Raw genomic sequence first — 20,362 nt, 5'->3', positions numbered from 1 at the left:
ATTTAAGAGCAAAAACTAAGTTTGGCGCAATATTTTCAACATTCCTGGGAAAACTTTTAATCGTTAAATCGGCTATCAGTAAGAATGCTGGTGTATTAAGATGAAAACAAGATAAAATAATACAATTCTTCAAGCCAATATTTGTGCAGAGACAAGTCCATGTCATTTTGGTTCTTTTGGTTGAAACTGCAACATGCTCAGGAAAATAGATTTCACAAATTTTCAAATCACACTGTGATACAGAAATAAGCAGAAAATTATACATGATGGGAGGTCTGGTTTCACCAATATAATAGTTACTCTCAAGTAAGCATTAACAAATCACAAATTTAAATCAAGGTAACTTCCTTTTTAGTTCACATTTTGTTAATCTTGTCATTTGTTTCCTCAGTATAATTTTGATGTTTTTTTCCTGTTATGTTTTTATCTTAAAAATTTCTCTAAGGAACGTCTTGGTTCAACTGTATGCTGCTTCTGATGCTAACTTCCACAATTTGATAGCTAATCTCGATTGAGATTGTGATGAAGTGCAACAAGAATACTCCTTTGTTGCAGGTGCCCTCTTTAAGATGAGCTGTTAGACACAATTTCCAAATTCATGATCAATAAATAATCTGCCAGCATTAGTTCATGAAGACTGGGGATACTAATTTCCTGGTGATATTTATCTAATTAGCACTAGAAAGCTAATCATCTGGGAATTTATTTGCATGGATGTTTGAAAAAGCATTTTTTTTCACTTAATTTGTAAGTTTTTGAGAATTATATTTGGAATTAAATAATTAGGCTGAGGACGTATATATAAACCTCTAAACTCTAATTATTATTTGATGTGAACATTACTGATCTCAAAAACAGCTTTAAATTTAGCTTTTATCATTTGTGAGGACAAATAAATTGAACTGAAATTGCATCAGGATTTAGGATTTTCATGAATTAAACAACAAGAATACCCAATGTTTGATAATTTATCATTGCAAGAAAAGACGACTTGAAATTAGTGGAAGTAAGGTAAAAACAATGACTGCAGATGCTGAAAATCAAATACTGGATTAGTGGTGCTGGAAGAGCACAGCAGTTCAGGCAGCATCCAACGAGCAGCGAAATCAACGTTTCGGGCAAAAGCCCTTCATCAGGAATAAAGGCAGTGAGCCTGAAGCATGGAGAGATACCTCCTCTAGCTTATCTCTCCACGCTTCAGGCTCACTGCCTTTATTCCTGATGAAGGGCTTTTGCCCGAAACGTTGATTTCGCTGCTCGTTGGATGCTGCCTGAACTGCTGTGCTCTTCCAGCACCACTAATCCAGTATTAGTGGAAGTAATGTTGAGTTATAATTACTTCATATTTTACTTTTGACTTTATTCTGCCTTTTTAAAACCAAAGGTACTTTCTTTAGGATGAATTCTTAGTAGTATTTGTGGGGACACTGAAGTCATTTTATGGGATATATTTCCTGCATTGGGAATCTATCACTGGAAATTTTGTGATTTGAAACCTTCTATGATGTGTCGCCACAACTACTACAATCTCAAAAGAAGGGTCAAAACTTTACATTGCTTTTGTTCTTGTAGCAAGCTAGATATAATTTAGATTGAGATCATATTGACTTATCTACTTTAATAAAAATCTATCTAAGTAGCTTCAGAAAAAATAAGAATGAGAACATGTAGAGAGTCACTTCCCAAAATTTAACCAGTTTTCCCATCATTTAGATATAGGTTAGAAATCTTTCTGATATTTGGGAATCCCCAGAGGCAAGAAATTAATGAGATAAGCATTGTTGCAAGTTTATCATATTCAATTGGAATTTGTCTGTTATTTTAATGGAGGTGTTAGAAGCTATCTAAACTAAGCAGTTGATCTCGAAATGATAGGGAGCCAGGTTAGTTTCTTGGGTGTGACCGTTTATCCAAACCCATTTTTATGCTATAATTGACAGTGGGAAAGTTATGAGATTATGTGGTTTATCCCTTTTTAATGTATGCAGTCATTTCTATTCATTATTGGTTCTTTGAAGCAAAATGCATTTTCTCATCTTAATATAATAAATTTTGCAAAAACAAATGAAAATATGGTTGACAGAAGTAAATGTAGGAGTATGCAAGATGGATTTGACTCCCTGATGGAGGTTTGCAGTCAATTATGCGTTTAATGATTATTCACGTCATTTCTCTTGTGGATGCCCATAATTTTAATGGACTCTCTCTTCACTTACTGCATACAGACATCCATCATTCATTATGTGTAAATAAAATCTCTCTCGGTTCAACATCTTTAAGATGCTACACTCACCCACAAAGAAGGCAATAACAAACAAATGCATCATTGCAGCAGAACCCTAATATTTTTTTCACACTCCAGGTCCTCTCAGTTTATGAAAGCTGACATTTTGAAATATAATGACAGGAGTACTTTAAGCGAGAAGGTAAATGCATCCACTCCAAAAGAACATCCTCCAAACAAAATCCTCCATGCTTTAGAAGCAAGACTGGAGCCAGTCTTGAGGGAAGTCTATTTTCACAGTATTTTGCAAGCTGAAGAATGGTTATGTGTTAACTTCTAAAGGTGCAAAAATGGAAAGAATGAATTGGCTGCCCATTAAACACCCCACCAAGGTAATTGAAAAAGTAAATCGGGGGAATATAATGACCAATCTGTCATCACCACTGTCAAAACAAAATATCAATATGAGCCCATCTTTATCTATGTTTTGGGGCAAAACACTGAATGAAACAGCTATAACCTGCTGTACAGAGAATTGGTTCTGAATGAGTTAATGGTGGAGATTCCATTCACCTGCACCTAATCTGATGAGATCTTACTGGTTTGGTGGGGATAAGGCAAAACAGCTGTAGATCGAAGACCTATATGATTAGATTAGATTCCCTACAGTGTCAAAACAGGCCCTTCGGCCCAACAAGTCCACACTGACCCTCTGAAGAGTAACCCACTCCCCTCTGACTAATGCACCTAGTACTATGGACAACTTAACATAGCCAATTCACCTGGGTACACGTTTTTGGACTGTGGGGGGAAATCCACACAGACGTGGGGCAAATGTGCAAACTCCACACAGACAGTCACCCAAGGCTGGAATTGAACCTTGTGCTGTGAGGTAGCAGTGCTAACCACTGAGCCACCGTGCCGCCCTATATCCATGTTTATCTCACAAACCAACTTGTACCTGATTGCTAACATGCAGTAAAGTATATTGTGTTTTGGGCAAGGGGCCCTTCTTATTAAGACTTATTTAATTTCAGCAAACTATGCAACCACAAGCTGGTAGTAGTTGCATTAAAACATACAATATAAATATGAATCACAATCCTCGAGTTCATCTTAAAGCTACAACTAGTCAAACATATCTGAGCCCCACCCCAACTGATCTGGTTATTTCATACTGACAACCTCTTATTCCAGTCAAAAGGTCAACAGGTGCATCAAAAATATCATCCTAAAACACAGACAGCAGGCTTCTATAACTTCATGGGTCGCTGATGAGAAAGATGCACTTATTCAATTTGTGTTTGAATATGAATACTGAAGAATATGATGTACAAGATCTCAGGATATGTTTGACATCTAAATTTCCCATGCTACTCTCCCAGATTGTACATGATGACAGTTGTGAGTGGTGTCTTAGCAGAACAGCTCAAAAAAAGATTAGGAACATGAAATGAAAAATGAACTGTTCCTATAATGGAATCAGTCTGTCTGAAGTCAATTTGATGATGATGTATGAGTGATTTTATTGCTTTAAACTGTAGCCCAGTATCAGTTCCATTCATTGTATAAAACATACTCTTTCTAAAAGAAAGTGCCAGCATTGCCAGTTTGAAATCTTGCCAGTCTTGGGAGTTATAGCTTCTGGATTAGTGGTGCTGGAAGAGCACAGCAGTTCAGACAGCATCCAAGTAGCTTCGAAATCGATGTTTCGGGCAAAAGCCCTTCATCAGGAATAAAGGCAGTGAGCCTGAAGCGTGGAGAGATAAGCTAGAGGAGGGTGGGGGTGGGGAGAAAGTAGCATAGAGTACAATGGGTGAGGGGATGAAGGTGATAGGTCAAGGAGGAGAGGGTGGAGTGGATAGGTGGAAAAGAAGATAGGCAGGTAGGACAAGTCCGGATAAGTTATGGGGACAGTTACTGAGCTGGAAGTTTAGAACTAGGATGAGGTGGGGGAAGGGGAAATGAGGAAACTGTTGAAGTCCACATTAATGCTCTGGGGTTGAAGTGTTCCAAGGCGGAAGATGAGGCATTCTTCCTTCAGGTGTCTGGTGGTGAGGGAGATGCAGTGAAAGAGGTCCAGGACCTCCATGTCCTCGGCAGAGTGGGAGGGAGAGTTGAAATGTTGGGCCACGGGGCTGTTTGGTTGATTGGTGCAGGTGTCTCGGAGATGTTCCCTAAAGTGCTCTGCTAGGAGGCGCCCAGTCTCCCCAATGTAGAGGAGACCGCATCAGGAGCAATGGATACAATAAATGATATTAGTGGATGTGCAAGTAAAACTTTGATGGATGTGGAAGGCTCCTTTAGGGCCTTGGATAGAGGTGAGGGAGGAGGTGTGGGCGCAGGTTTTAAAGTTCCTGCGGTGGCAGGGGAAAGTGCCAGGATTGGAGGGTGGGTTGTTTGGGGGCGTGGACCTGACCAGGTAGTCGCGGAGGGAACGGTCTTTGCGGAAGGCAGAAAGGGGTGGGGAGGGAAATATATCCCTGACGGTGGGGTCTGTTTGGAGGTGGCGGAAATGTCGACGGATGATTTGGTTTATGCGAAGGTTGGTAGGATGGAAGGTGAGCACCAGGGGCGTTCTGTCCATGTTACGGTTGGAGGGGTGGGGTCTGAGGGCGGAGGTGCGGGATGTAGACGAGATGCATTGGAGGGCATCTTTAACCACGTGGGAAGGGAAATTGCAGTCTCTAAAGAAGGAGTCCATCTGGTGTGTTCTGTGGTGGAACTGGTCCTCCTCGGAGCAGATCCGGCGGAGGCAGAGGAATTGGGAATACGGGATGGCATTTTTGCAAGAGGTAGGGTGGGAAGAGGTGTAATCCAGGTAGCTGTGGGAGTCGGTGGGTTTGTAAAAAATGTCAGTGTCAAGTCGGTCGTCATTAATGGAGGTGGAGAGGTCCAAGAAGGGGAGGGAGGTGTCAGAGATGGTCCAGGTAAACTTAAGGTTAGGGTGGAATGTGTTGGTGAAGTTGATGAATTGCTCAACCTCCTTGCGGGAGCACGAGGTGGCGCCAATGCAGTCATCAATGTAGCGGAGGAAGAGGTGGGGAGTGGTGCCAGTGTAATTACGGAAGATCAACTGCTCTACATAGCCAACAAAGAGACAGGCATAGCTGGGGCCCATACGTGTGCCCATGGCTACGCCTTTGGTCCGGAGGAAGTGGGAGGATTCAAAGGAGAAATTGTTAAGGGTGAGGACCAGTTCGGCCAAACAAATGAGAGTGTCGGTCAAAGGGTACTGTTGGGGACGTCTGGAGAGGAAAAAAATGGAGGGCTTGGAGGCCCTGGTCATGACGGATGGAGGTGTAGAGGGATTGGGTCCCACGTGGTTAAAGATGCCCTCCAATGCATCTCGTCTACATTCCGCACCTCCGCCCTCAGACCCCACCCCTCCAACCGTGTCAAGGACAGAACGCCTCTGGTGCTCACCTTCCACCCTACCAACCTTCGCATAAACCAAATCATCCGTCGACATTTCCGCCACCTCCAAACAGACCCCACCGTCAGGGATATTTTTCCTTCCCCACCCCTTTCCGCCTTCCGCAAAGACCATTCCCTCCGTGACTACCTGGTCAGGTCCACGCCCCCAAACAACCCACCCTCCAATCCTGGTACTTTCCCCTGCCACCGCAGGAACTTTAAAACCTGCGCCCACACCTCCTCCCTCACCTCTATCCAAGGCCCTAAAGGAGCCTTCCACATCCATCAAAGTTTTACTTGCACATCCACTAATATCATTTATTGTATCCGTTGCTCCTGATGCGGTCTCCTCTACATTGGGGAGACTGGGCGCCTCCTAGCAGAGCGCTTTAGGGAACATCTCTGGGACAACCGCACCAATCAACCAAACCGCCCCGTGGCCCAACATTTCAACTCCCCCTCCGACTCTGCTGAGGACATGGAGGTCCTAGGCCTCCTTCACTGCCTCTCCCTCACCACCAGACGCCTGGAGGAAGAATGCCTCATCTTCCGCCTTGGAACACTTCAACCCCAGAGCATCAATGTGGACTTCAACAGTTTCCTCATTTCCCCTTCCCCCACCTCACCCTAGTTCTAAACTTCCAGCTCAGTAACTGTCCCCATGACTTGTCCGGACTTGTCCTACCTGCCTATCTTCTTTTCCACCTATCCACTCCACCCTCTCCTCCTTGACCTATCACCTTCATCCCCTCCCCCACTCACCCATTGTACTCTATGCTACTTTCTCCCCACCCCCACCCTCCTCTAGCTTATCTCTCCACGCTTCAGGCTCACTGCCTTTATTCCTGATGAAGGGCTTTTGCCCGAAACGTCGATTTCGAAGCTACTTGGATGCTGCCTGAACTGCTGTGCTCTTTCAGCACCACTCACCAGAATCTGGTTTCCAGCATCTGCAGTCATTGTTTTTACCTTGGGAGTTATAGCTACCCGTTCTGCTCTGACTCTGTCTGAGGGACCTGACCTGGTTGCCCTGATCTGTGAGTAATGTTCAGTGGAGGCTATAAGCCATTCAGTTTGGATGTTTCATGAGTAAGCAGACATGAATAAATCAAGGAAAGAAGAAATTACTGCAGATGCTTGAATGTGTACCGAAAACAAAAAAATGCAGGAAATCACAGTAGGTCAGGCAGCACCTGTGGAGAAAGAGCAAGCTAACATTTTGAGTCCTGACTTGAAACATTAGCTTGCACTCTCTCTCCATGGATGCTGCCTGACCTGCTGTGATTTCCAGCATTTCTTTGTTTTCAGTCATGAATAAATCAAGTTTGTGCCACATGCAAAATACTTGATGTCAGCTATTGGTAGTCCCCTCCACTTCTGAGACCTGAGGAGAGAATCCATGCTCCAATAGTGCTCCATTGTGGTTACGAGGTGTAATAATGCACAGCAGAATGTTCTGGAGAAACTCAGCAGCTCTGGTAAAATCTGTGGAGAGAAAGCTATTTAATATTTCATGTCTGATGTGGCACTTCTTCGAATGTTGCTGGGACAAAGTGTCAAATCAGACTTGAAACACTGACTTTGTTTCTCTGTCCACAAGGTCTACCAGACTTGCTGGGTTTCTCTGGTGCGCTCTGTTTGTATTTCAAATCTCCAGAATCCACAGGTTTTTTTTTGAGTCGTCATAAGGGAGTACTACATATAAAGGGGTGCTGTGAATGGCACTGTTTAAATAAAAAGCAAGGGAATTATCCCCGGTATCCTGTTCAGTACTTACCCCTCACTCAATATCACAAAAAAAACCGATTATCTGACCCTTATGTCTCACTGTCTGAGAATCTTTACAGTGGGATTATTAGCTAGCTTGTTTCCTGTGATTACATTGCATAAATTGTGACTACAAAGAAATAATTGGAACAATAAGTTTTGGAGAAGGAATAAGTTTTAAGAAAAAAGATATACATGGAGCATGACATTTCTATTAATGTTCAATGCTAGATTTCTTACTGACAGCCGGGACTAATAATTAGTAAGCAGCAGCTGATCAAATGGTTGAGCACAGAGATCCCAGGTACTTGATGTGCTGCAGTGTTTTAAAACACTTTCTTTAATTTGGCCAATTGTCTCATCATTGGGCTTGTTTATCGGAGTGGTGCTGCAGAATCACTGTGAGGCTGCCTTTAAATTGATTTGAAGAATAGAGAGGCACCAGGCCGGGATGAAAGAGCAAAAGAAATTTTTAGTGCAATACAAGAGCTCAGAATTGAAAAATTGACTATTATTACTGACAAAGTTGAGCTGAGACTTCTGTTGTTTTTTCAGAGTCCTGGTGCAGTAGAATGCAAGATGGAAAATCACTCTCTAATGGGTCATGTTGTAAAAAATGTCCTTAGAATCCTAATGGCCAGAGTTAGAAAGGAAATGAAATCAGAGATTTCAGACATTCAATGTAGATTTATTGAAGATGAAGGAGCAGAAAATGTAATCTATCAAATTGAATACATCTTGTCATAGCTGCTATTCCCCTCTAACTCCACTTGTTGGTGCCTTGCATTATCTCACACAATGTTCCAGCTGCCCTCTACTGGTCAGTCATGCCCACGTTGCATCCCTGGTCTGTGGAACGTGTGGTGAGAGTTACAGCTGTGCATAAACTTCGAGCTGTAATGCTGTATTATATAGAGACGTGGAGAACTTCAGACTCATGTTACATGTTACCCATAACTCCATGAAAAAGGAGAATGTTTTGATTGTGTTTGACTTCAATCCTGCAACATAACATCAGGAGGAATGCTATGAGGAATAAGTAGTATTAGAACTGTCTGATTTGTCACACTAGTCCAACCTTCAATATTGGATGAGCAGAAATTTCCTCCAGTGAAATATTGGTTAAACTAAAGTAGAGCATGACTAACTTTGATAGTGCCTATAAAAGGAAACGGGAATCACAATGTATATTTGCATTACACACACGTGTTAGGCAAGTGGCATGCAACTTTGAGTGACCTGTTTGATGATAATGGCTGCACTCAAACAACCCAAACGGCACTGTTCAATGATTGCATTTATCATGAGGGGACTTAACATAATTACCTGGTGGCACTACCTAAGGCTAACTCTGGATTGCATATAATTAACGTGCCCCTCTTAAAGTACGTTGTGGCTACTCAAAGTGCTAAGGTCCTTCAGAAAAATATGTGTCAATAGCTGACTATGAGAGAGCCTAGGCAGCAACACTTGCTAATGTCGCACTAGATGTCTAGTTGGAGGTGGAATGGACAGAAGATGGACTGCACTGTAATAGACAGGAGGCCCTCCAGACACACAATGATAAACAGATCATCATGGAAGTAAATGATAGATCTATTAGCTCTGAGCACCTGAACTCAATTTTGCAAGAAGTTTCATGACCTCTTACAACAGGTCAAGATCAGTGAATGAATCTTCAAACCCAAATTCTGCCATTGCTTAATACATCATAACCCAACAATCATCTGTCAGAGATCTCTCCCAGTTAGAACACATATCTAATATGCATTGCTTCAACCCATGATTAAACATTTAACAATGTTGCAAGCCTCACATCCAGGTCTGTTGCACTCAGTGACAGCAATTCATACATGACATTGATCCAAATATATCGTAGCACATTCAGTGACACACTTCACTCTCTGCTCCAGTCTCTGCACTTGATAGGAGTACTAGAGCAGGCAGAGACATACGGGAGGAAGCAATGAGGAAATGCACAAGAACAATTAGGTTGGTTTGAAAAGGGTACTTTTGTTGAGTCTTGTCTTTGTACTGTGATCATGGGAATGACATGATGGTCTGTGACAGAGGAAAGATAAAGGATAGAGCTCTTGGTAAATGAGGAATTCCAGTTACTGATATCACACTGTTTCTCCTCCCACTCCACCTCCAATTCTGCCACTACTCCTTCTCATCACCCATTTTGTTTCAACTGCACGTATGGTTTCTGTTTATTCTCACTGTTATGTTCAGTCATGGAGGTAGACCTCCACAGGCACTCATGACTGGGAGCAACTAGCTTCCATAGAAGTCTTGAAGTCAGCATGAAGTATTTCATCACCTGCTACACCATTCCCAATAGATATTTGAATCTTGAAATAATTATGCCAAATCCCCAAAATGTGTAGAATTGTTTAACAATAAAACCAGCAACTAACCTGTAAGTGGATGATCCCCTTAAATAACGCTGCTGGCTTGTTGCGGGAGCTCTTCATAGTATTTAACACAAGTTCAGCTGTTCAGTTTTGAGAGAAAGTGTTAGCTGGAGTGTGAAGACCCAAAATGACACCATTGCATTGGTATCAAATCAGTAACTAAATGTCATTTGGTGTGCTTTACAACAGCATTGTTCATGCATGCATGTTGAAAACATAAAAGTACTCTTTTTACCCAGAAAACCGGTGCTACTGAGTCACCCCCATCATTTTCTATTCCCACTACAAACTCAAGTCCCAATCACTGACTCAGTCTCATCACCCAGCCATTGGCTGATGCTGACCCAGACCATTTGTCACTTTGCCAACAGATTTGGCTATGAGCTGAGTGTCCCACCTGATATTCCTCCCTCTCACCAAGACTGTCCTCCTTTACTTCTATAATGTAGTCCGCTTCTACCTCTGCATCAGCTCAGCTGCTGGCTGAAATGCTCATTCATGCTTTTATTGTCTCAGAATGCTAGAACTCCCTCCCTAATGGAATTGAGTTCAACTATAGCAAACAGGGCAGCTAGGCATTGGCAATACCTACCAACCCACATTCCATGAATGAATTTTTAAAACATAAACTATTACAGCTTCTCAGCCACATTCCCACCTTGTATTCTTCATGATCTTGAGCTCATCCAAACTATATCTTAAATTACATCATGTTCTGTTCATCCCTCACCTCTGTGCTTATTGATCTACATTGGATCCCAGCCAAAAACAAAGCTGTGATTTAACAATCTTATGCTTCTTTTAAAAAAAAAACCCCTCCCTGTCCTTGCCCCTCCAATTCTAGCCTCTGACATGTCTCAAGAAGTCATTTATAGGAGTAGTGCAAAGACCCCCTGATAACCACATGGCTGGATGGAGTATAGAGTCAGAAATAGTTGGAGCTTTCAGAAGGGCAGGTTAATAATCATATGGCATTTTAATTTACATAGAGACTAGAAAAATCCAAGAGGCAAATTTAGCCTAGATGAGTTCGGGGAATGTGCTCAAGATGGTTCCTTAGAACAGCACATTCTGGAGCCTAGCAGAAAACAGGCTACACCAAACCTGGTCTTGTGCAACAAGATTAGATTGATTAATTAATGTATAATAATGTATAGCTAATAGTAACTGTGCCCATGGGTTGCAATGACTATAATATGATTGAAATTTACATGCAATCTAAGGAGAGAAGCATGGGTCCAAGACAAATATTTAATATTTAAATAAGGCCAATTATGATGTCATGAAAGCAGAGCTAATTAAGGTGAAGTTATAAATTAGCTTACGGAACAGCTTAATAAACATGCGGTGTAAGGGAATATAAAGGAAACACACATTTTAGCATAAAAGAAAAATTCCAAGGGGAGGACCCAAATTTTTATCTAAAATTTTAACAGTGACATTAAGGAAAAATACATGTGCTTGCAAAAAGAATTATGACAAGTCAGAAGATTGGATAGAATATCAAAATAGCAATGAATGATTAACAAATTAATAAGGTGGGAAAAAGTAGTGGGTAACAGATTGAAAAGAGGGATTATCTATTTAAGATAGAGTTAAGGAGAATATTTTGTTTTCTCTTGCAGATTGTTGTGTGTCTTTGCAACTCTCTTTGGTTAAAGATGGTGGAAGTAGAGTTCTCGAGTGTTTCTAAGGCAGAAATAAATTCTTGATGAGCAAGGGGTGATAGGTTGTCGGGGTTAGGTAGGAATGTGAAGTAATCTGATCAGCCTTGGTCTTCCTGAATAATGGAGCAATTTTGAGGGGCTGAGCAGCCTACTCCTGGTCATAATACATATGGTCAGTCCCAGAATCCATCACTTCACAATTTGTGGCAGTGTCTTCAGCTGTCTGGAATGAACTTCTGAGATTACTTCCTGAAACCATTGTGCCTCTCCACATTTCTTCTCCTCCAACATGACACTTCTTAGAACCTACTTATTCCCTGTCCTAATATCATCTGCATTCCTCTAAGTTGAATGATGTTTGATACTTCCCCTGTACAGTGCCTTGGGAAGTTGTGCTTCAAAAAATGTCACTATCAAAAACACATTTTTAAATTTGTTGTTTGGTGCTGGTTGCTTTAATGTGTTTTCTCGGTGTTGCTTTTATTAGCATGTTTAACATGTATCACCATCTTTGCAGCTCAGTGAGGGAAATGTGATGTTAAGTGTGTATCGCTCAAGCAGTCGGATCACAGCACTGACAATGGACCAAATAAAAGTGAATGATGGTGATTGGCATCACTTGCAGCTAGAACTTAATAGTTCCAAAGATGAGTTGAAAACCAAATACACAGCTCTCCTGTCTATAGACTATGGACATCACCAGGTAAGGGCTGTCGACATGAAAAACTGTTTCAAATTTTCAATTTACTTTATTTGACTGGAACAAAGAGGAAACTTGAATCAGTTTGGAATTAAATCTGTTGGTAAATATATTTTCTTCTAATCTATACATCAGCGAGTTTGTCATTAATTAAGTTTGATAAGAAGACTCTTGCTTCTGATTTTATCCCTCAATCATTAGTGTGGGTACTCAAACAGATCCTGGGTAACAATTGATCATCAGTCAGGTGGCTTTCATGATAATTATTCAAATGTTCAATCTTTTAGTGTTGAGGTTCAATCAGAAGAATAATAAGTTGTGTGAATCATAAGGGTGCCACTCCTCGTTGAGCCTTACCCCAGAATAAGTAACACCTTCAAGACAGGCGGGAAAGGACAAAAATAAATAACATTTTGGCGGCCTTATCATTCCAATCCATTCACGTCTAAAATCAGCACTAATTAATTTGCAGAAGAAAAATCATTCACTAAAGTAATTGAAGGACGGTAACCCTCTGCAACATTTGGATCAGTGCATTGCTTTCCATTTACATTGAATTTTTCAGTCATATCTCCATGCAGTACTATTTTCTCTTTTCATTTCATCACATGGTCTAGTCTGTTCCTCCATGACCCCCTTCTACCAGTTGCATGTCTGAGCTAATAGCTTGTTTGGCTTTTGGTCTGATTCTGATGTAAAAACCATTGTTGCCACAACAGCTTGGGTGCCCAGTGAAAGCTTCAACCTCAATGCTTTGCTGTTTTGCAGCTTGGAAAGCAAGTAAAACTTCTTTCCTCATTGATGAAAAATAGCTGCCTAAAACCCATGAGGGAACAGTTTTTTTCTTATTCAATCAAAGACATTTACATCGCTCAAGGAGACCATTTGACCCATTGTGTCTACGCACCAATATCTGACTACACTCATCACATTTTCAAGCTCTTGCTGCATAGCCCTGAAGGCTATTTCAACACAAGTGAATGTCAGTATACTGCTCAAATGTTATGAAAACTTCTGCACCGACCTCTCTCAAGTAGTGATTTCCAGACTTACATCAGGGTCTGGATAAAAAACATTTCTCCTTGACTCTCCCCTTAGCTTTCTACCTTTTTGTGCCCATTCATTACTGACCTCTCTATTCAAGGAAGAAGTGCCTTTCTATCCACCTTGTCTATGCCTCTCTTCATCTTATATACTTCTATCAGGCTCCATGCAATCTTTGTTGCTCCAAGGAAGACAGCCCCAATCTATCCAATCATTCCGCATAGCTCAATCGTGCAATCACATCTTCCCTATAATGTGTTAACCAGAACTGCACACCAAACTCCAGCTGTAGCCTAGCCAGCTTTTTATACAGTTCCAGCATAATCTCCCTTCTGTTGTATTATATGCCTTGGCTAATTAACCATCTTATCCATTTGTGCTGGTTTCTTCAGGGATCTGTGGATTTTCACACCAAGGTTCTTCTGATCTTCAATACTTTTCTAAGGTCATCTCCTTCATATTGTAATCCTTTGCCTTAATAGCCCTCCCCATGTGCATTACATCACATTTTTACAGATGGAATTCCATTTTCCACCGCTCTGCTCAGCCCAGCTGACCAGTCAGTTGACCTCCTTTCTGCAGTTTGTCGCTATTCTTCATATTTACCATATCATGTTGTCAGTGAATTTCTAAGTCCAAACTATTTATCTACACCATAAGCAGTAAGGGTCCCAATGCTAAGGCCTGCAGATCCCCACTGGAAATAGACTTCCTGTCACAGAAGCATCCCTCTCTGTCATCCTCTACTTCCTGTCTTTCCATTGGTTTTGGATCCAATGTACCACTTCACCTCAGATCCTACAGGCTCTTATTTTCTTGCCCCATCATCCATGAAGGACCTTATCAAAAGCCTTGTAAAACTCCATGTTGATCACATCAGATGCCTTGCCCTCATCAACACTGCTGGTTATCTTCTCAAAAAAAAAATTCATTCAAATTTGTCAATCAAGACTTTTCCTTAGCAAATCCGTGCTGACTCTCCTTGTCTCTCCAAGTGCACATGTATTCAGCCCCACAGAATTCTTTCTGATAGCTTGCCCATCTCTAAAGTTAGACTGATATACAAGTAATTTCCTGACCTCTCCTTTCCTTGCTTTCAAAACAACAGGTCGAGACTATGGTGCTGGAAAAGCGCAGCAGGTCAGGCAGCATACGAGGAGCAGGACAATCGAAGTTTCGGGCATAAGCCCTTCATCAGGAATCATCTTTCCTAATGAAGGGTTTATGCCTGAATCGATTCTCCTGCTCCTCAGATGCTGCCTGACCTGCTGTGCTTTTCCAGCACCATAGTCTCGACTCTGATCTCCGGCATCTGTAGTCCTCACTTTCTCCCTTTTAAAATAATGGGACAATGTTAGTAATCCTGTGCTGTTTCAGCTGTGGCTAGAGAGAATTTGAAAATTACTGGTCCAACTCATCTATGTTGACCAAATATCCTAAATTGAGCTAGTCCCATTTGCCAGCATTTGCCCCATGTCCCTCTGAACCCTTCCTATTCATGTACCCATCCAGATGCCTTTTAAATGTTGTACCAACATCCCCAGGCAGCTTGTTCCATACACGTGCCACCCCCTGCATGAGAAAGTTGCCCCTCAGGTCATTGTTAAATCTTTCCCTTCTCACCTTTATTTGCCTGATTTTCGATTTTCAATTTACATGCCAGCCATTGCTCTGGCATCTCTGACAGTACAGTTTCATGCATTCAGTCTTGTGTCCACTCAGTAATTGTTTGAGAAAGCTCCACTTCATTTTTCACACGATCCTAACAGTCATCAAACTGAGAAAAATGCTGCCACATTTTATAATGTCTATCCTAATCAGGGCATATTCATAGTCATCTGTTGAGGTCCATTTGAGAACATTTAGACAATGCTTTGGCTTTTGTGAATTGCCCTTTGAAGACGAGTGTCTGGATCAGAGTGGTGCTGGAAAAGCACAGCAGTTCAGGCAGCATCCGAGGAGCAGTAAAATGGACGTTTCGGGTAAAAGCCCTTCATCAGGAAGACGAACCAAGCCTCATGTCTGATTTCATTGACACAATAGATCACATCGAGCTCACAATTAATACATTAGTGAGATTTTCTTTATTGTTGAGTTATGGCTCTTGTGAGAATTTTCCCATTGATTTCTGACTCTATTCGACTCGACAGACAATGGTCGAAATTGGTAGCGAGCTGCATGGATTGAATCTGAAAACAATCAGTGTCGGTGGAGTCTCAGGAAATGATGGCAGTGTTCTTCATGGGTTCCGGGGATGCATACAGGTATGACAAACAGCAGGATATTATCAATGGTTTTCAATACTTCGAGCTATTTGGTTCCTCAGTAGATTTGTGAATAAACAAATGCTTTATGTTATGGCATTTACATTCAGTGGTTGAAATGTTATTTAGATTTCTCATCCCATAACAGCACAGTGGCTCAGTGGTTAGCACTGCTGCCTCACAGTGCCCGGGATCCAGGTTTGATCCCACCTCGGGTGACTCTGTGGAGTTGGCACACTCTCCCCCGTCTGTGTGGGTTTCTTCTGGGTACTCTGGTTTCCTCCCACAATCCAAAGGTGTGCCGGTCAGCTGAATTGACCATGCAATATTGATGTATTAGTCAGCGGTAAATGTAAGGTAGGGGAATGGGTCTGGATGAGTGACTCTTTGAGGGTCGGTGTGGACTTGTTGGGCAGAAGGGCCTACTTCCGTGCTATGGGGACTCTAATCTAATGTAATAATAACTCATTGAATGATAGTCCCATATTGTCTGCCATAGGGTCAGTTTAGCTCAGTTGACTGGATAGCCAGTTTGCATTGCAGAACATTGCCAACAGTGTGGTTTCAATCTGCGCCAGTTGAGGTTATCATGAAGGACTCTCCTCTCTTCACACTGAGGGCTCTCGCTCGCACTCTCGCTCGTACTCGCTCGCTCTCTCTCTTGCTCTCTCGCTCTCTCTCTCTCTCTCTCTCGCTTCTCTCTCATGCGCTCTCTCGCTCTCTCTCTCATGAAAGAACAGCCCTATGTCAGGTAAGATTATGGTGACTTTACCTTTTTTACTGCAGAGTCACAGAAACAACAAAGATATTCGATTCACTCCCTGCTTTATGGTTACTTGGTTGACATGAGGCAAGGTGGCAATTAACCAGCAATTGTCCTCATCAACTTTTGGTTTAAAAGGTGAAAATTGAGCATGGATTTTCGAGATTGTTGTTGTCCTGTAAGCCTCAATTGGAAGTTCACATGTGTAGATATTTAGAACATGACAATCAGGTTTCCTTATGCTGGTCCTGAGATTGAATAACAGACTGACATCACCTACTCAGGCTCAGACCTTGGTAAATTCATGGCAGGAAGGTATGGTCTAAAGGTCTGAGATCAGTCTGAATGTGTGGCATATATGAATTTAACGTCCAGGTTCCCTGATCAACATCAGTGCTACTTGGCAATTGGTTCATATCAAGCACACAAGTGTACTTTTTCACTGAGAGTCTCTCCTGCAGTATATGAGCTGAAATCCTTCAATTCTGTGATCTGTCAAAACGAAATGAGTCTTGCCCAGTTGCCTTTGGAGAATTCGGCAATCTGTAGGAAATAAAACCAGGCCTCTGACTGTGAGATCAATGCTGTACTCCTGTTGCTTCTACACTGCTGCGAAGTCCATTTCTTGATTCCCTACAAAATTGTCTGATTATAAAACTAGAGTGTTCCCTTGGCAGCTGGCTTTAGTTCGCAAAATTATTGTTCACAGCTGCTCCTGAATGGAAACCCAGCTGACATTTCAATTTAGTTGCAAGTGTGGAAATTCAAAAACAAAGGAACCATAATACTTTTGCACAAAGAATGATCTTAAACAGATACAGATGCAAACGATTTTGTTACTGGCGTGAGCTGCTGTAAAATGAGCAATTCTTTCCTCAGGGGATTCGTATTGGTGAGACACCATCCACAGCAGTGGCATTGAATATAAACCATGCTGAAAAGGTGAATGTGGAGAGAGGCTGCAGCATTCCTGATCCCTGTGATTCCAGCCCATGTCCTACAAACAGCTACTGCAGTGATGACTGGGATAGCTACTCTTGCAGCTGTGACCCAGGTAAGAATTTACACCACTTTAGTAATGGGGTCACTGAGAAGCTCAGCGTTTTATAGCCTGTGTGATTCTCTTTAGGTCTTAAAGCACAAAGGCAGGCTCCTGGGATTCAAGATGGTGATATTCTAGGTTTCACATCCCATAGCACACCCGCTATAATCTTTGATTTTGTTATCATAAAAACTGTTAAACATGTGTGTATCATTCTGCTGTCACATTACTATTCAGAATATTGTACTAAATGATAGATGCTCAATTAAATTGGTCAGCATTAAATTTCAATTAATGATTGACTTTTATCATGTGATGTTCTGTGGAAACCCAAGTCCAATGTAGTTGAGTGTTTGTGTTTGCTGACTGACAACATGAGTAAATTTCAGACTATCAGAAACTGGCATATGCCTACCCCTTTGTATTGTAACCTTGGTTTTTATTTCTGATTATTAGATATGTACAAACAATACTGGATCTTTGCACTTGCACCTGTCATAGAGATGTACAGCACGGAAACAGACCCTTTGGTCCAACCCATCCATGCTGACCAGATATCCCAAACTGATCTAGTCCAATTTGCCATTACTTGGCCCATATCCCTCCAAACCCTTCCTATTCATATACCCATCCAGATACCTTTTAAATGCTGCAATTGAACCAGCCTCCACCACTTCCTTTGGCAGCTCATTCCATACACTCACCACCCTCTGCGTGAAAACGTTGCCCCTTAGGTTCCAATGCCCTCTAGTTCTGGACTCCCCCACCCTATCCATGTCCCTCATGATTTTATAAACCTCTATAAGGTCACCCTCAGCCCCCGACACTCCAGGGAAAACAGCCCCAGCCTATTTAACCTCTCCCTATAGCTCAAGTCTTCCAACATTGGCAACATCCTTGTAAATCTTTTCTGAACCATTTCAAGTTTCACAACATTCTTCTGATACAAAGGAGATCAGAATTGCACACAATATTCCAACAGCAATATTGCACCAATGTCCTGCCACAACATGACCTCCCAACTCCTATACTCATTAATCTGACCAATGAAGGAAAGCATACTTGTCTACCTGCAACTCTACTTTCAAGGAGCTATGAGCCTGCACTCAAAGGTGTTGTTGTTCAGCAACACTCCCTAGGACCTTACCATTAAGTATAGAAGTCCAGCTAAGATTTGCTTTCCCAAAATGCAGCACCTTGCATTTATCGGAATTAAACTTCATCTGGCATTCCTCAGCCCATTGGCCTAGATGATCTTGAGTTTTTTGAAGAAGTAACAAAGACGATTGATGAGATCAGAGTGGTAATTGTGAGCTATATGGACTTCAGTAAGGCATTCAACAAGGTTCCCCGTGGTAGACTGGTGAGTAAGGTTAGATTTTTTTTAGTTTAGATTACTTACAGTGTGGAAAAAAGTCCACATTGACTCTCCAAAGAGCAACCCACCCAGACCCATTCCCCTACATTTACCCTTTCACCTAACACAATGGGCAATTTAACATGGCCAATTCACCCAACCTGCACATTTTTGGACTGTGGGAGGAAACCGGAGCACCCGGAGGGGAAACAGAATACAGGGAGAACTAGCCATTTCGATACAGAATTGGCTCAAAGGTAGAAGACCTTTGCTGGAGGGTTGTTTTTCAGATGGGATGCCTATGATCAGTGGAGTGCCACAAGGATCGGTGCTGGGTCCTCTACTTTTCATCATTTATTTAAATGATTTGGATGCGAGCATAAGAGGTATAGCTAGTAAGCTTGCAGATGACACCAAAATTGGAGGTGTAGTGGACAGCCAAGAAGGTTACCTCAGTTTACAACAGGAGTTTGATCAGATGGGCCAATGGGCTGAGAAGTGGCAGATGGAGTTTAATTCAGATAAGTGCTAGATGCTGCTTTATGGGAAAGCAATTCTCAGCAGGACTTATACACTTATTGGTAAGGTCCTTGGGAGCATTGCTGAACAAAGAGACTTTGGAGTGCAGGTTCATGGTCCTTGAAAGTGGAGTCGCAGGTAGATAGGTTAGTGAAGAAAGCGTTTGGTAAGCTTGCCTTTATTGGCAGAGTATTGAGTACAGGAGTTGGGAGGTCATGTTGCGGCTGTACGGGATATTGGTTGGACCACTGTTGGAATATTGCATGCAATTCCGGTCTCCTTCCTATCGGAAAGATGTTGTGAAACTTGAAATGGTTCAGAAAAGATTTAGAAGGATGTTGCCAGGGTTGGAGGATTTGAGCTATAGGGTGAGGCTGAACAGGCTGGGGCTGTTTTCCCTGTCGGAGGCTGAGGGGTGACCTTATAGAGGTTTACAAAATTATAAGGGGAAATTGATAGGATAAATAGACAAAGTCTTTTCTCTGGGGTGGGATAGTCCAGAACTAGAGGGCATAGGTTTAGGGTGAGAGGGGAAAGATATAAAAGAGACCTAAGGGGCAACTTTCTCACATAGAGGTTAGTACATGTATGGAATGAGCTGCCAGAGGAAGTGGTGGAGGCTGGTACAATTGCAACATTCAAAAGGTATTTGGATGGTTATATGAATAGGAAGGGTTTGGAGGGATAGGGGCCGGGTGCTGGCAGCTGGGACTAGATTAGGTTAGGATATCTGGTCGGCATGGACGGGTTGGACCGAAGGGTCTGTTTCCATGCTGTACATCTCTATGACTCTATCATCAAGATCCAATTTTAATCTGAAGTAACCTTCTTCAGTGTCCACTATACTTCCAATTTTAGTGTCATCAGCAGACTTACTAACTATATCTCCTATGTTCATATTCAAATCATTTATACAATGAGGAAAAGTAGAGGACTTAGCACTCATCCTTGTGGCACTCCACTGGTCACAGGCCTCCAGTCTGGAAAATGACCCTCCACCAACACCCTCTGTCTTCTACCTTCGAGCCAGTTATGTATCCAAATGGCTAGTTCTCCATGTATTCCATGAGCTCTAACCTTCTTAACCAACCTCCCATGGGGAGCCTTGTCGAATGCCTTACTGAGGTCCACATAGATCACATCCACTGATCTGTCTTCTTCAATCCTCTTTATTACATTTT

At 42.0% G+C, this 20,362-nt stretch overlaps 1 protein-coding gene across 4 annotated transcripts in view; it reads left to right on the top strand.

The window, feature by feature from the left end:
• The window catches only part of celsr2 (cadherin, EGF LAG seven-pass G-type receptor 2), a 327,026-nt gene that overhangs the window by 246,624 nt on the left and 60,040 nt on the right, over positions 1 to 20,362 (top strand). For all 4 annotated transcript variants that reach the window (XM_072563587.1, XM_072563585.1, XM_072563586.1 and 1 more), the window contains exons 10-12: positions 12,010 to 12,195; positions 15,387 to 15,500; positions 17,143 to 17,317. In XM_072563587.1, the coding sequence (XP_072419688.1) occupies positions 12,010 to 12,195; positions 15,387 to 15,500; positions 17,143 to 17,317 (475 nt within the window). The remainder of the gene's footprint in view (positions 1 to 12,009; positions 12,196 to 15,386; positions 15,501 to 17,142; positions 17,318 to 20,362) is intronic.

This window comes from Chiloscyllium punctatum, chromosome 45 (genome assembly GCF_047496795.1).
Source record: "Chiloscyllium punctatum isolate Juve2018m chromosome 45, sChiPun1.3, whole genome shotgun sequence".
Taxonomy (NCBI): Eukaryota; Metazoa; Chordata; class Chondrichthyes; order Orectolobiformes; family Hemiscylliidae; genus Chiloscyllium; species Chiloscyllium punctatum.
The sequence above is the reverse complement of the archived record's forward strand: the minus strand, read 5'-3'. Positions and strand labels throughout refer to the sequence as shown.